The following is a 15,076-nucleotide window of genomic DNA, read 5'->3' on the forward strand; positions in this document are numbered from 1 at the left end:
CATGCACAACGAGAAGATCATATAAAGACCTAGAGAGGATATGGCTGTCTACAAGCCAAGGAGAGAGGCCTCAGAAGAAACCAACCTGCAGATACCTTGATCTTGCACTTCTTGCCTCCAGAACTGTGAGGAAATACATCTCTGTTGTTTAAGCCACCCAGTCTGTGGTACTTTGTTACAGCAGCCCTAGCAAACCAAGAGTGAGCCACCTTGGAAGCAGATCCTCCAGCCCCAGTCAAGCCTTCGGATGACTGCAACTTTGGCCAATTACCTGACTGCCATGAGAGAACCCAAGCCAGAACTACCCAGCTAAGCTACTTCTAAATTCTTGACCCACAGAAACTATGTGAATTAATAAATGTTTCTTCTTATTTTAAATCACTAAGCTTTGGGGGTATTTTGTTATGCAGCAATAGATAAACACAGTGGATTAAAAACAAACAAATTAACAACAATTCTATTTCATAAGTTCAGGAATATATCATTCAGCACTCAATTTGACATTATGAATACCATCTGATTTTGAGACCTTGTTTTAAAGAAATAATAAGCCCTACTCTGCACTCAACTTTAAATGTGAAAAACAGGTCAGCAATGGTGGCTCACACCTGTAATTCCAGCACTTTGGGAGGCCAAGGTGGGTAGCTTGCTTGAGCCTGGTAGGTCAGGACTGCAGTGAGCCATGATCACACCACTGCACCCCAGCCTGGGCAACAGAGTGAGACCCCCATCTCAAAAAACACAAACAAAAACGAAAACCAACAAATAAATTTGGAAGAACATTCCAAAGACCACCTGTAGTTTTGGTCCAAATGTATTATACATATAAAAAAGGAGGCACTCATATTTTTTGGTTTATCAGTGTAGCTGGACAAGCCAGACAATTAAAGTAATATACACGAAAAACAGCAGAATTCCTCTTTGGCAATGTTCTTTTCCAAGAATGACATTCCACATGAGCCAAATGCTATTTGATCTAAACTAGACCTCTTTCTGTGCTTGTATATATTCTTTTTTTTTTTTTTTTTTGAGATGGAGTCTCCTTCTGTCACCCAGGCTGGAGTGCAGTGGTGCAATCTCAGCTCACTGTAACCTCTGCCTCCCAGGTTGAAGTGATTCTCATGCCTCAGCCTCCTGAGTAGCTGGGATTACACGTGTGCACCACCATGCCTGGCTAATTTTTGTATTTTTAGGAGAGACAGGGTTTCACCATGTTGGCCAAGCTGGTCTCGAACTCCTGACCTCAACCCAAAGTGCTGGGATTACAGGCATGAGCCACCGCACGCAGCCTGTGCGCACGTGTGTGTGTGTGTGTGTGTGTGTGTGTGCGTATATATATATTTTTTTTTAGACGGAGTCTTCCTGTATCACCCAGGCTGGAGTGCAGTGGCGCAATCTCAGCTTACTGAAACTTCCATCTCCTGGGTTCAAGCAATTCTCCTGCCTCAGCCTCCTGAATAGCTGGGATTACAGGCGCATGCCACCATGCCTGGCTAAGTTTTGTATTTTTAGTAGAGACAGGGTTTCACCATGTTGGCCAGGCTGGTCTCAAACTCCTAACCTCATGATCTGCCCACCTCAGCCTCCCAAAGTGCTGGGATTACAGGCAAGAGCCACCACGCCAGCCTGTGCTGGTATATATTCTTAAGTGAGGACAGGAAAATAAAGAGCAGAGTTTTCAAAGGTGAAGTTGGCAGTGTCACATACAGTACCTTTTGATGGCCACCAGCTCCCCGGATTCATTACTCTTGCCCATAAGCACACTCCCATACGTGCCGTCCCCCAACTGTCTCATGGTTGTGTATCGGTTCATCTTGGAAAAATAATGCAGCAGAAGTTGTTGATTTAAATGACTTCCTTGTTGAATATAAATTTGAATGCTTCTTAATTTTTATTTGTTTTTGTCCTCACACTGTTGTTGCTACACTGGTGGCAGGTTTGTCATCATTAAATATAGGCTCTTCCCCAAGATTACAGAGGTTCATGAGATATAGCATGAAGGAATCTGGCAAGGAAACAGCACTTCCATTCTTATAAACACCCTAAAGAAAGAAAACAAGGATATCATGAATTTTCATTAACAAGTCTCTTCAAAAATTGTACTGGCAACTTAGAGCAAAGGGAAAAATTATAAATAATATAAATACTATTGTGTTAAATATTTGTCAGTAAGTCATTTGTCTATGTAAAATGAAGTTCACATATAACTCACTGGTAATACTTACTTGGTAAATGCCTCATTTACATGGTACTGTGCTATTTATGTTCAATAATGGCATAATGGCTTGTATGATTCCTTTTTTACTAAATATAATCTATATTATTCCAAATCAGACCTTGGAAAATTGATGTCTGTATTATATCCATTCTTTGAATCAATTTTTGTATCGTATTTAATTTGGCATATTGTTTAAAACTGTACTACTTCTAAATTTTCTGTGGAATATAAGTACCCTAATTGGGTAAGGTAAGTATAAAGCAAACTTTTGTTTCATATGAAAGGAATGGCATTATTTTAAAATTTCGTATTCTATTTAAATAACATGCTACTTTATTTTACATCAAACTAAGAAAAATTTAAATACTAATTAGGATTTAGTGTCACACTAGATTCATACAAAGAAATAAGAAACATAGCCGGGCATGGTGGCTGATGCCTGTAATCCCAGTAATTTGGGAGGCCAAGGCAGGAGGATTGTAGAGGCCAGGAGTTCGAGACCAGCCTGGGCACCATATCATACCCTTCTTTACAAAAACTAAAAAATTAGCTGGGCTTGGTGGCACACTTGTAGTTCCAGCTACTTGGGAGGCTGAGGCACGAGGATTGCTTGAGCCCAGGAGTTCAAGGTTACAGTGAGCTATGATCACACCACTAAACTCCATCCTGGGTGACAGAGTAAGACTCTCTCTAAAGAAAAAAAAATTTTTTAATAAATAAAAAAGGGAAGTAGAGCCTGAAGATGTGACTGAAATGTCGTAATCTCATAATCAAACTTGAATGAATGAGCAATTGTTTCTTATGGATGAACAAAGAAAATGTTTTATTGAGATGGAATCTACTTCTGGTAGAGATGCTATTAACACTGCTGAAAAGACAAAAAAGAATTTTTTTTTTTTTTTTTGAGACAGAGTGAGACTCTGGTTGGAGTGCAGTGGCACAATCTTGGCTCACTGCAACCTCCGCCTCCCAGGTTCAAGTGATTTTTGTCCCTCGGTCCTCACCCCTGTCACCATCACTCCTCCAGTAGCTGTGATTGCAGGTGCCCACCCCGACCCCCAGTAGCTGGGATTACAGGTGCACACCACCACACCTGGCTAATTTTTGTATTTTTAGTAGAGATGGGGTTTCGCCATGTTGGCCAAGCTGGTCTCGAACTCCTGGCCTCAGCGATCTGCCCGCCTCGGCCTCCCAAAGTGCTGGGATTACAGGCATGAACTAGTGCCCAGTCAAGAACAAAGGATTTAGAATATTACATAAACTGAGTTGACAAAGCAGTTGCAGGATTTGAGAAGACTGACTTCAATTTTGAAAGAAGTTCTACTGTAGGTAAAATGCTATCAAACAGTCTCACATATTACAGAGAAATCTTTTGTAAAAAGTCTGTCAGTGTAGCAAATATCATTGTTGTCTCATTTTGAGAAATGGTCACAGCCATCTCAACCTTCAGCAGCCACCACCCTGATCAGTCAGCAGCCATCAACATAGAGGCAGAGCCCTCCACCAGCAAAAAGATTATGACTCACTGAAGGCTCAGATAATCAGCATTTTTTAGCAATAAGATTTTTTTTTTTTTTTTGACAGCCTCCCAAGTAGCTGGGACTATAGGCGCAAGCTACCACGCCCAGCTGTTTTTTGTATTTTTAGCAGAAACAGGGTTTCACCATGTTGGCCAGGCTGGTCTCAAACTCCTGACCTCAAGTGATCCACCTGCCTCCACCTCCCGATGTGTTGGGATTACAGATGTGAGCTACTGTGCCCGGCCACAATAAGATATTTTTAAATTAAGGTATGTATGTTATTTTTTCTAGACAAAATGCTATTGTATACTAAATAGACTACAGTATAATGTAAACATAATCTGCATATGTACTTTGAAAACCAGAAACATGTGTGACTTGCTTTATTGCAATATTCACTTTATTGCCGTGGTCTGGAGCTAAACCCACAGTATCTCCGAGGTGTGTCTGTAGTTTGTTTTAAAGTGCCTTTTATAACTTAGTTCTTCATGCAAAGAATATTTGTCTCTCACTGGAGCACTTTCATTTAAATCACAGAAATTGCTCCTCTATTATATGCAGGAATTTAAGACCAACAAGGACATGTTATAGTTGTCAAAATACTTAAGATTTCCCAAAACAGGCTTTCCGGGAAAAGAAACATAAACATGAGCAGACATAAACGTGCAGAGTAGCACAGTAAAGCTATGTTGTTTCCTATTTACAGGAAGGTATCTGTTCACAGAAAACTTGAGAAGAATCCTGGGGGGCTTTTAATAATAGGGAGTGTGGGCCGGGTGCCATGGCTCATGCCTGTAATCCCAACACTTTGGGAGGCCAAGGCGGGTGGATCACCTGAGGTCAGGTGTTTGAGACCAGTCTGGCCAACATGGTGAAAAGTCATCTCTACTGAAAAAACAAAAATTAGCCGGGTGTGGTGGCGCAGGCCTATAGCCCCAGTTACCAAGGAGGCCGAGGCAGGAGAATTACTTGAACCCGGGAGGCAGAGGTTGCAGTGAGCCAAGATTGCACCACTGCACTCCAGCTTGGGCAACAGAGCGAGACTCTGTCTCAAAATAATAATAATAATAGGGAGTATGTATTTAACATTTATCTTACTTCATGTAGGTAACAATCCCTTCAAAGGCACATATAAAATAATTTAGGCTATGCTAACTCCATGGCCAGGATCTTGAAAAAGAGACCATGACAGCAGATTCCATTTCTATTTAGGGGTTTCTTCATTTTTGTCAGATTAAGCCCAAGCTAATAATCATAAGTACCAGCAAATGGTTCCCCATTTGCCTGAAAAAGAATAGTTTTGTAAGTCATTGTCACCTTATTCATAGACACTGATTCCAAATATTAAGGTATTAATATAGAGAAAGGCAGTATCTCTCTCTACACAGTGCCTAATCAAAACATGAATTTGCTTTTCTTCATTTTGCCTTTATCTGTATAAGCAAATATAATTTGGAAAAATCTTTTGGGTTGTTTTGTTTTGTACTACGTTAAACAAAACATGGACTGAAATATATTTCTTCTCATTTAGTATTTTATTAAATCAGTATTTTGCAATTTATCACCAGCATATTAAATTGCTGTACACTCTTTTCTAGCTAGCCTATTTAAGGTGACATATATCGATCTCTTTTAGGAAATATGTTATCTCTAGGTTTACTGATTTTTTCTGATTAAGCATAAAGAGAATATATTTGCACAAAAGGCCGTCATGTTCCTTATGACAGTAAGATCGTAAAATAAAAACATGGAAGGATTAAATGACCTGTCAAGGATCAACTAAAGAATTAACGATGGAGTCAATCCAATAGGCGCATTTGGCTTGACGCTGTTGGTTTTTCAGGGTCGTCTCCAACTTCTAAACAAGCCATTCTTATGAACTGGTGCCAGCTCTTACTATCCCTAATGAGGCTAAAGAAATCCTCTTTGCTCCAACACCACTCAGACTAAGCTCCACAACTCAAGCCACCTACCCCAATCTCCATCTTAAGATTCCTAATGCAGCTCCTCACTCAAACACTAAGATATTGCCAACTAACTGGAAAGTGAAGTGGGACTACTCCATATCCTGACTAAACCCTAAGGCTACATCTGGGTCATTCAGACCAGTGAAAAATAATAGAAACAGTGAAGGGAAAGAGTGAGACCTTAGAACTTGAATGGTTAAGGGAGAAAGAATCTAGGTGGAGCTCCTCTCATGAAAATTTATTATTATTATTATTATTATTATTATTTGAGACAGAGTCTCACTCTGTGCCGGGTCTGACCCGCAGACCATGGCTGAATGACAGATCAAAGAATGCACTCAGACACAGGTATCCAGTGAAAGAGTGGGCTAGGGGATCGGGCAGCACACAGACCCCAGGAGGGTACTGTAAACCATGGCCCTGACCAGCTGGCGCTGTGGGCATTTATTCAGCACAGATTTAATGACAAAGGCTTTGAGTTAACACACTTGTGAGTAATTAACATGGTTGCACCGCTCCCCCGCCCCACGCAGTCCTGCGCCTGGATGATTAAAGGCCAGGTTCTGAGGCCTAAGTAAACTAACTTATCTAGATTAGTTTCTTTACATCCCCTTGTTATCTAACCTAAGCTCTTAAGAGAATTCAGCTGCCTTCAGCCAAATTTTCTTTTGAAGCTTTGCAAACCACTGGCCTTCCAAGAAGGTTTGCATCTTTCTACGATTTTTCCCGCCACCCTGACCAATCTCCTACAGCTCTGCTGCCCACGCTGGAGTGCAGTGGCGCTATCTTGGCTCACTGCAACCTCCGCCTCCCGGGTTCAAGCGACTCTCCTGCCTCAGCCTCCTGAGTAGCTGGGATTACAGGCACGTGCCACCATGCCCGGCTAATTTCTGTATTTTTAGTAGAGACGTGGTTTCACCACGTTGGCCAGGATGGTCTTGAACTCCTGACCTCTTGTGATCCACCTGCCTCGGCCTCCCAAAGTGCTGGGATTTATAGGCATGAGCCACTGCGCCTGGCCATGAAAATTATGTAATTCAGAAACATAATGGTATGATAGCATCATCTTTTCTTTTAACCAAATTATTTTCATGTTGACACCTAACCAAGGACAAGCATTTGAGGGTCTAAAAGGTAGAAAAGTAATACAGACAATTCTGAAAAAGGACATATTACTTGAGAAGGGAATGGAAGAGGGAGCTGCCTCTAGTTGCTTGGTAATGATGGTAGCGAGTGTTATTCATGAAGTGGAAACAGAAAGAGTGACAAAAAAATTACCTTCATTGGCCCAACAATCTAAAAATTAAGAATTAATTACACCTCTATCTTCCACTATTAGGGCCATCAGCCACCCCCATCACCACCGCCCTGGGGTGGGAGGGTGACCTGAAGCTGCACCAGCACTATCAGCACAATAGAGCATTCAGTCACTGCTGACTTTCGACCCAGGCCTGTACACACAGTCTCTTTGTGAGCGGCTATTGTGGCAACTTCATTCCAAGGCTAACCAATCAACTTCTGAATAAACACCAGCAACACCAATTGTCTTTCAACTGATGATGGCTATAGGATAGGGTGTACTTATACTGAGGGAAGAATAAGCAAGGAACACGACCATTTCCCAGCTCCTTTCTGTTTGAGGGGTGGAGTGGTGAGGATTATGGACGTGACATAGATTTTTAAAAGGTCAGATTAGTGGTTCTGTGAGGATCTGTCCCATTTAAACCCTATGTAACCTTTAAGTAAAACAAGTTTACATACTGCGCTCCCTAAGAAAAATATTTGGAAAGACTTCTTTTGAACTATATTAATTACAAAATCAACAGCTGCCCAGGGTGAGAAGCTGATCATTGCAACTGTTCCTTCTATCCCCTGAACATACAAGGACAATGGTCTAATGCAGAGACATAGATATCAAGGTAAAGCTTTTAAAAAATCATTATTTCCATGTCCCTGCTCCCGGATAGCACATAATCAACTACTTTTATTAATGTGGCATAGCAACTACTGATTACTAATCAAAAAGCAGTCTATGTTCCTTAAACACAGGCTTCCCATGGTTCTCCAGTTCACGCACAATAATATTTCTCTACAAGATACATATATTCTTCTTTGTTGACCTATGGAAAACTAATTCTACAAAATAGGAATATATTAACAGTTTCTTATGTACATGAATATATATAGATATGATACATATGCAAAACAAAACCCAAGTAAATATAACTATCACCCTCAATTTAACAGAATTGTTAAAAACTTGGAATTTTCTACAGTCAAGCTACAATATTTATTGACTTTCCTATGGGTTAAAGAAAAAGATGCTTATTTAGAGGCTTAATTATAGACCTACACAAAAATAAATGCCCTTATAATTTATCTCTCATTCTAGTTTTCAACTTTTTAATCTAAGTTCATAATTACCGTTTATCTAAGTGCACAATTGTTGTAAATATGGCTTTTATTCTCAACAGCTTTTGCCAGCTAATAAGAGATTTAGATAGGATTAAAGAAGATTAGCAAAGAGGGCAAATGAAGGGTAAAACTAGTGTCCGCCAATCACTGAAGAGATAAGGCTTGGATGTCTTCAACGTAGCTTTCTAGAACATACTATATGTCACTCCGAGGCTGGTAATAACGCTTCTAATACATAACAAAAGAGTAATTAACGTTTTAAAAGTCACCAAATTCTTTAAAAAGCAACGCAGGAAAAAAGATCCCAAACTAACCAAGTCGAAGGTTTAAGAAATTAAATAAGGAGCTATTACAATGGGAAAACAAAGACTGTATCTTAAAATATAAAAGCACAGTTCTCTGTGCTCATATTCACAAATTATTTCAAAGCTTACACACAAATAAACAAAGTCCACCCCGACGAAGAGATTAAACGTCCTGCCCGGCGCCTGCAGTGGAAGCAGGCGGTGGCGCGGTTGGGGGAACTTTCTCACTCCCGGTCAAGCCTCGGGAATTGAAGGGCCGGGGAGGCGGGGCCCGACCGAAAAGCTGGAAAGTCACTTTTGTTTTCACCGTTATTTCACTCAGTGGGTTGTGTTTCTGAATAAATTAAGTCAGATAACTTTGGCTTCCCTCTTTAAGAATTCCGTTATCATTAGAACAAATGTCTGTTTCTTTTCAACGATTACCTAAACACAATTGCATACAGAGCTCTTTCCTTGTAAGATTGAGATTACTAACCATTAAAAACCAGTTTTATTGCTCTCGACACCGCACTCTTGAACTGTCCCTAAATTAAAACGTATTACTTGCAGAAAAGGGACAGTTTTCGTCACACGCTTTCTGATCCAACTCTTCAAACCAGGGCCCTTAAAAGGCTCCGGGGACCGCGTGGTGGAAGGAGGCGTCCCCGGGCGCCGGGAGTCCGGCGCCGTGGGGGGGACGCGGGTGTGCGGAATTCTACTTTCACCTGAGCGTCCTTCGGATGCACCAGCGAGGGCTGGAGTCCGACCTAGTTCTTGTTTTTCTCCCTCCTTTTAGATTTTGCAACAGTTCTGAACTCAGTTCCGCTGCCTCCGTGAGACCCAATCCTGCCTGTCTGTCCTAAAAGCAGTTTCCACCGCCAGCCCAAGCAGCAGGGGAGCGGAGGAGGGCGCAGAGGTGGGAGACTCCGGAGGAGAGTTTAGGGGCGGGGGTCTCTCAGACTAAGGTACGCCCCGCCGTCATCCTCCCACGCCAGGCCGGCCCCCGCGGTCCAGGAGGCGGGAAAGTGGTCAAGAGGTCTGGCAGACACCGACCGCCTTCCCTCGAGCGGACCACTCCCTCCCGCTCCGCCCCTCCGGGGACCCTCCTCCCTCCAGTCCTTCCCCTACCGGCGTCAGGGACCCGTCTCCCGGCGGAGATTGGCCCTGGTAGCACAGGGCGCCGAGGGGACATGCCCGGCCAGCCTCGCAGGTCGGGCTCGGGCTGGGTCGGACAGAGGGTGGTGGCCCCGCAGCCCGCTGAGGATTACCTGCCAGTGCCTGCCGCTTACCTCGTTCGCTCTCTTGTGAAGCTCCGCCGTCTTGTGTGTTTCATCTCCTAGGAAACGGGGGCGGCGGGGGGCGGGGGGCAGCAGGCGGGCCTAAGGCCCGCCCACGGCCCGCCCAGAGAGGGCGTGGTCTCTCGGGAAATCCGCGCCAATCCCGCAGGCCCCGCTTTCCCCCGGGCGGGGCTTCAGGTCAGGGAGCCGGGGGACTGTAGGCTGAGCTGCAGCAAGTGTGCCATTTAGACTTGGGGTTTAGAGGAGTTGATCACCTTTTCAGTCAGTTCTTTCTCAGAAGTTGGTTTGTTTGCCTTTCATTTTGTTTTGGTTTTGTTCCGATTCATTCTACAAAGTCTTGATTAATTAAAATATGGTTCCCAGACCGGGCAGAGCAAGAGAAGGACGTCTGTTTGCCTCATACTTGCACTTGTTTACTTGTGCCTGGGGAAAAACTGTTCTTGTATGCAGTTCCTTATATTGGTCAATTCCTTGGGTATTTATTACCTCTTGAGCTGCACTTCTAAGTTCGTTTGCATTTATTCATTCAGAGAACCTGCCTAGTATCAACCACAGGGTTAGATAGTGGTAATTCCAAGAAAAATGAATGAATGTGTGAATAAATGGGTAAATTGTAACTAGTCTAGAATTTAGAGAGGAAGGCACACTTGTGTTACTGCAAATAGTTCAGATTGGCTGGCAAAAAGGGTGTACGAAACAGAAACATAAGTGATGAAGCAGTGGTGCGGCCAGTTAGTAATTATTAGGTGTCAGGATGTGGGCTTGGGACCGAGAATAGTGCCAAGGTAGACACGACAGAGATGTCTGTGGCCCTCACAGCTTAAAGTGAAGTAGGCTTTCACGCGTATGTTTATGGCCGCACAATTCACAATTGCAAAGATGTGGAACCAACCTAAGTGCCCATTGACTAATGAGTGGATAAAGAAAATGTGGTATATATACACCATAGGATGCTACTCAGCCACAAAAAAAAAATGAAATAATGTCTTTTGCAACAACTTGGAAGAGTGGGAGGTCATTATTCTATGCGAAGTAATACAGGAGTGGAAAACCAAAACCTATATGTTCTCACAAGCAAAAGCTAAGCTATGAGTATGCAAAGGCATACACAGTGAAATAATGGACTTCGGAGACTCAGAAAGGGGAGGATGGGAGAGAGGCTAGGGATAAAAAAAACTATGCACTAGGTACCATATACACTACTTGGATGATGTGTGCACTAAAATCTCAGAATTCACCACTATATAATTCATCTATGTAACAAAAAACCACTTGTACCCCAAGAGCTATTGAAATAAACATTTAAAAACAGACGGCTCAGTGGCTCATGCCTGTAATCCCAGCACTTTGGGAAGCCGAGGTGGGTGGATCACCTGAGGTCAGGAGTTCAAGACCAGCCTGGCCAACATGGTGAAACCCCATCTCTACTAAAAATACAAAAAAAATCTGGGTGTGGTGGCACGTGCCTGTAATCCCAGCTACTCGGGAGGCTGAGGCAGGAGAATCACTTGAACCCAGGAGGCGGAGGTTGCAGTGAGCTGAGATTGTGCCACTGCACTCCAGCCTGGGTGACTGAGCAAGACTCTGTCTCAAAATAATAATAATAATAATAATAATAATAATAAATGGCCAGGCGCGGTGGCTCATGCCTGTAATCCTAGCACTTTGGGAGGCCAAGGTGGGCAGATCACCTGAGGTTGGGAGTTTGAGACCAGTCTGACCAACCTGGAGAAACCCCATCTCTACTAAAAATACAAAAAATTAGCCAGGGGTGGTGGCGCATGCCTGTAATCCCAGCTTCTTGGAGGCTGAGGTAGGAGAATAGCTTGAACCCAGGAGGCAGAGGTTGCCGTGAGCTGAGATTACACCATTGAACTCCAGCCTGGGCAGCAAAAGCAAAACTCCATCTCAAAAATAATAATAATAAATAAAAGATTCATTGCTCTCCAATAAATAAGTGAAGTAGGCAGGCAAAGTAAAAAGCATAAGTTAGATAGGTCATAGCGGCTTTATATACCCAGTTATGAAGCCTAAGCTTTAACATGTGTCAATGAGGAAGACCAGTGAAGAATCTCCCACAGAAGAGTGACATGTTCACATTTGCATTTTAGAAAGATCCCAAGAGCAGCAGTGGGTAGGGTGGATTTGAGCTGCAAGTCCGGAGGCAAGAGAAAGATTGGGAGTCTTTCTCCCAACTGACTTGGAAGAAGTGATAAGAATCCAACTCTAGCAGTGATGATGGAAATAGGACAGAGAAAGACAGAATTCAACGGATGTTTAGGAATTAAAATCGGCAGGACCATCAGGCTTAGATGAGTGGTGGATAGTGGTATCCATGACCAAGTTGGAAAATAATAGAGGAGGAGCTGATTTAGGGATGGAGGATGTCAGAGATAACAAGCCCAGTTTTGAAATTTTTGAATTGAGGAAAATCCTTATGCAGATTACAAGAAGGGAGTTTGTAATATAGATCTGCAACTTAGGGTTCTTTTAGAGCTAGAAATACAGATATATTGGGATACTGTGGATTAAATCATGGATATAGATGAAATAAACATTAAGAAGAAAAAAGGGATGGGATTCTGGAAAACTCCATCCTCTAAAGAGTGGAGAAAGAAAGAGTAGAGGTGAGGAAGAGACAGACTGAAAAAAGAAAAGTCAGGGAAGCAGTAGGAGATCCCTCAGAAAAATGATATTTCAGAACGAGGAAAGGTAGGTTTCCCAAAAGAAAGAGAAAGAGAAAGGAAGGAAGGAAAGAGAGAGAAAACAAAAAGAGGACAAACGGCATTTATTCTGTCTGAAGAACTCTTCTGTTTCAAAACGAGTAGAGCATGCACAAAACATATTTTTTTGTCACAGTTCACAATAGAAGAATAGAAATTCTCCAAGCACTCCTAACCCCTTCTAAAAAGTACCTAATATCTGAGCAGAGCAGTGAACGCACCTGAAAGGCAAAGGTGGCCCAAAGACAAATCCCATTTCAGCATTTCAACCAGCTGACGAAGCCTTGGACCCGTGGCAATAGGGCTGAGCTGGACCAGGGACTAGAAAATCAACCAGGGGAGCTTAGAAGGGGTCAAAGTGGTCCCAGGTCAGGAGCATCATCTGGACCCAAAGGAAACAAACACAATCATCTCTGAAGAAGGCATCCTCAACTTAGGCCTCTAGGTTTTTCAAAAAATATGAGCTCATGACCACAGAGGAATGAACACTGTCAAATGAGAATCTAGAAAAAGCAACAATTATTCAGACTTTCCAGGATTTCTGAAACTGGAAAAATCAGCTTGAATACAAAATAGCTATGTATGAAATATATACAGAAATAGAAGAAGGAATAGCAAAAATGAACAGAAATCAATCAGGAATATTAGAAAAAGAATTAAATAAACTGTTAGAAAGAAACGTAACTATTGAAACTTTAAAAATGAGTTACATGTTATATTAGAACAAAAGAAAGAATTAGGGAATTGGCACAAAATCTGCAGAAAGTACCTAGAATATAGCATATAAAAGATAAGAAGATGAGAAATACTCATGAGAAATTAAGAGATATGATGGATAAAATAAAGTCTAACATGGGTCTAAATAAATTCTAAGAAGCAGATTTGTTGTTGATAATGCATTGCCACAGTAGTTCTTTTTTTTTTTTTTTTGAGATGGGGTGTCACTCTGTCGCCCAGGCTGGAGTGCAGTGGCATGATCTCGGCTCTCTGCAACCTCCACCTCCCGAGTTCAAGCAATTCTCCTGCCTCAGCCTCCCGAGGAGCTGGGACTACAGGCACACACCACCGCACCCATCTAATTTTTGTATTTTTAGTAGAGATGGGGTTTCACCATATTGGTCAGGTTGATCTTGAACTCCTGACCTCAGCTGATCCACCTGCCTGGGCCTCCCAAAGTGCTGGGATTACAGGCATGAGCCACCGTGCCTGGCCAGCTGCAGTTCTAATAAAATTTATCTATATGGTAGAATCAAGCAAATATTGATACTGTTGAAAATCAGAGTTCTTATTTGGGAGAAGAGAGATAAAGATATAGAATGGAGAAAGAAGAGGAAGAATCTGTGGTGTCAGTTTTGACTTGGAGGTAGCAAGATGAACACATGACTTACTGAAAAGTACTTCCTAGCTCTGTTCACTGAAAGGATCTAGAAACAATGACACTACAGTAACAGTGAACAGATTAACACCCAAGTCCTGGTTTTGTAATACTATTATTTACTTAAAGGAAACAGGACTCCTTGGAGAAGTGGCTGATTCCGTGACTGGGGCAAGGAAAGTCCAAGGTAGTCTTAAAATGTATCATGCACACCCAGCAAAGGTTAAAGATCCTATTTCACCAAGCCACCGAGCACTACAAGGACTGTATAATTCTTTAATTCAGATTACCCATTCAATTTATGTGCTAATGTCCTCTAATATTTTAGTTTATATTTATAACCCTATAGATTGGTCTGTTATTTTACAGAGTATTTGTACATTGATACATGTGATGATTTCTTTGCTCATCTTATCTTTTTGTACCTCAGACCTTCCTCCTGGGATTACCTTCCTTCGTCCTAAAGTATAGCCTTTAGAAGTTCCTTTACAGTAGGTCTGTTGGTGGTAAAATGTTGCAGTTGCTTTTTGTTTTTGTTTTAATTTTTTTTTTTTGACGGAGTCTTGCTGTGTCGCCCAGGCTGGAGTACAGTGGTACAATCTCAGCTCACTGCAAGCTCGGTCTCCTGGGTTCACACCATTCTCCTGCCTCAGCCTCCCAAGTAGCTGGGACTACAGGCGCCTGCCACCACGCCCAGCTAATTTTTTGTATTTTTAGTAGAGACGGGGTTTCACTGTGTTAGCCAGGATGGTCTCGATCTCCTGACCTCATGATCCGTCCTCCTCAGCCTCCCAAAGTGCTGGGATTAGAGGCATGAGCCACTGCGCCTGGCTTTGTTTTTATTTTTAAAAAATCTCTATTTGTCCTTGCTCTTGCAACTTGGTTTTCTTAGGTACAATTCTAGTAGTTTGAGGGTTATTACTTCTCAGTACCATGAGGGGGAATTTTCGTTTGAACAGAAATGTTCATTTCATCTTCCAGTATCCATTTTTACTGTTGAGAAGTCTGCTGTCGGTTTAATTGCCACTCCTTTGTAGGTCATCTCTCTTTTCTCTCTGGTACTTTTAAGTTTGTTTTGTTCTGGCACTCTACAGTTTTACTACTTTGTGTCTAGATGTGAATATCTTCTTACTTGTCCTGCTTGGTATTATCTGTGCTTCTTAGAACTGTGGATTTATGTCTTTAACCAGTTGTAGAAAATAGCCATGATTTTGCAAAAATTGTCTCTCCTTTATTCTTTCTACTGCTTAGAATTTATTTAGACCTATGTTAGGCT

At 42.2% G+C, this 15,076-nt stretch overlaps 1 protein-coding gene across 17 annotated transcripts in view; it reads right to left on the reverse strand.

Annotated features, from left to right (window-relative positions):
• The window catches only part of MAK (male germ cell associated kinase), a 74,317-nt gene extending 63,857 nt beyond the window's left edge, over positions 1-10,460 (reverse strand). For 9 of the 17 annotated variants that reach the window (XM_054490099.2, XM_054490093.2, XM_054490097.2 and 6 more), the window contains exons 1-2: positions 9,694-10,460; positions 1,713-2,042 (exon numbers count right to left, since the gene is read on the reverse strand). In XM_054490099.2, coding sequence (XP_054346074.1) covers positions 1,713-1,813 — 101 coding nt within the window. In that variant the 5' untranslated portion in view covers positions 1,814-2,042; positions 9,694-10,460. Of the gene's footprint in view, positions 1-1,712; positions 2,043-8,900 lie in introns of all 17 variants that reach the window. The other 8 variants (XM_054490089.2, XM_054490087.2, XM_054490096.2 and 5 more) reach the window with 6 other exon arrangements.
• Positions 10,461-15,076: the final 4,616 nt, after the last annotated feature.

The sequence above is a fragment of the Pongo pygmaeus genome, chromosome 5, assembly GCF_028885625.2.
Source record: "Pongo pygmaeus isolate AG05252 chromosome 5, NHGRI_mPonPyg2-v2.0_pri, whole genome shotgun sequence".
NCBI lineage: Eukaryota > Metazoa > Chordata > Mammalia > Primates > Hominidae > Pongo > Pongo pygmaeus.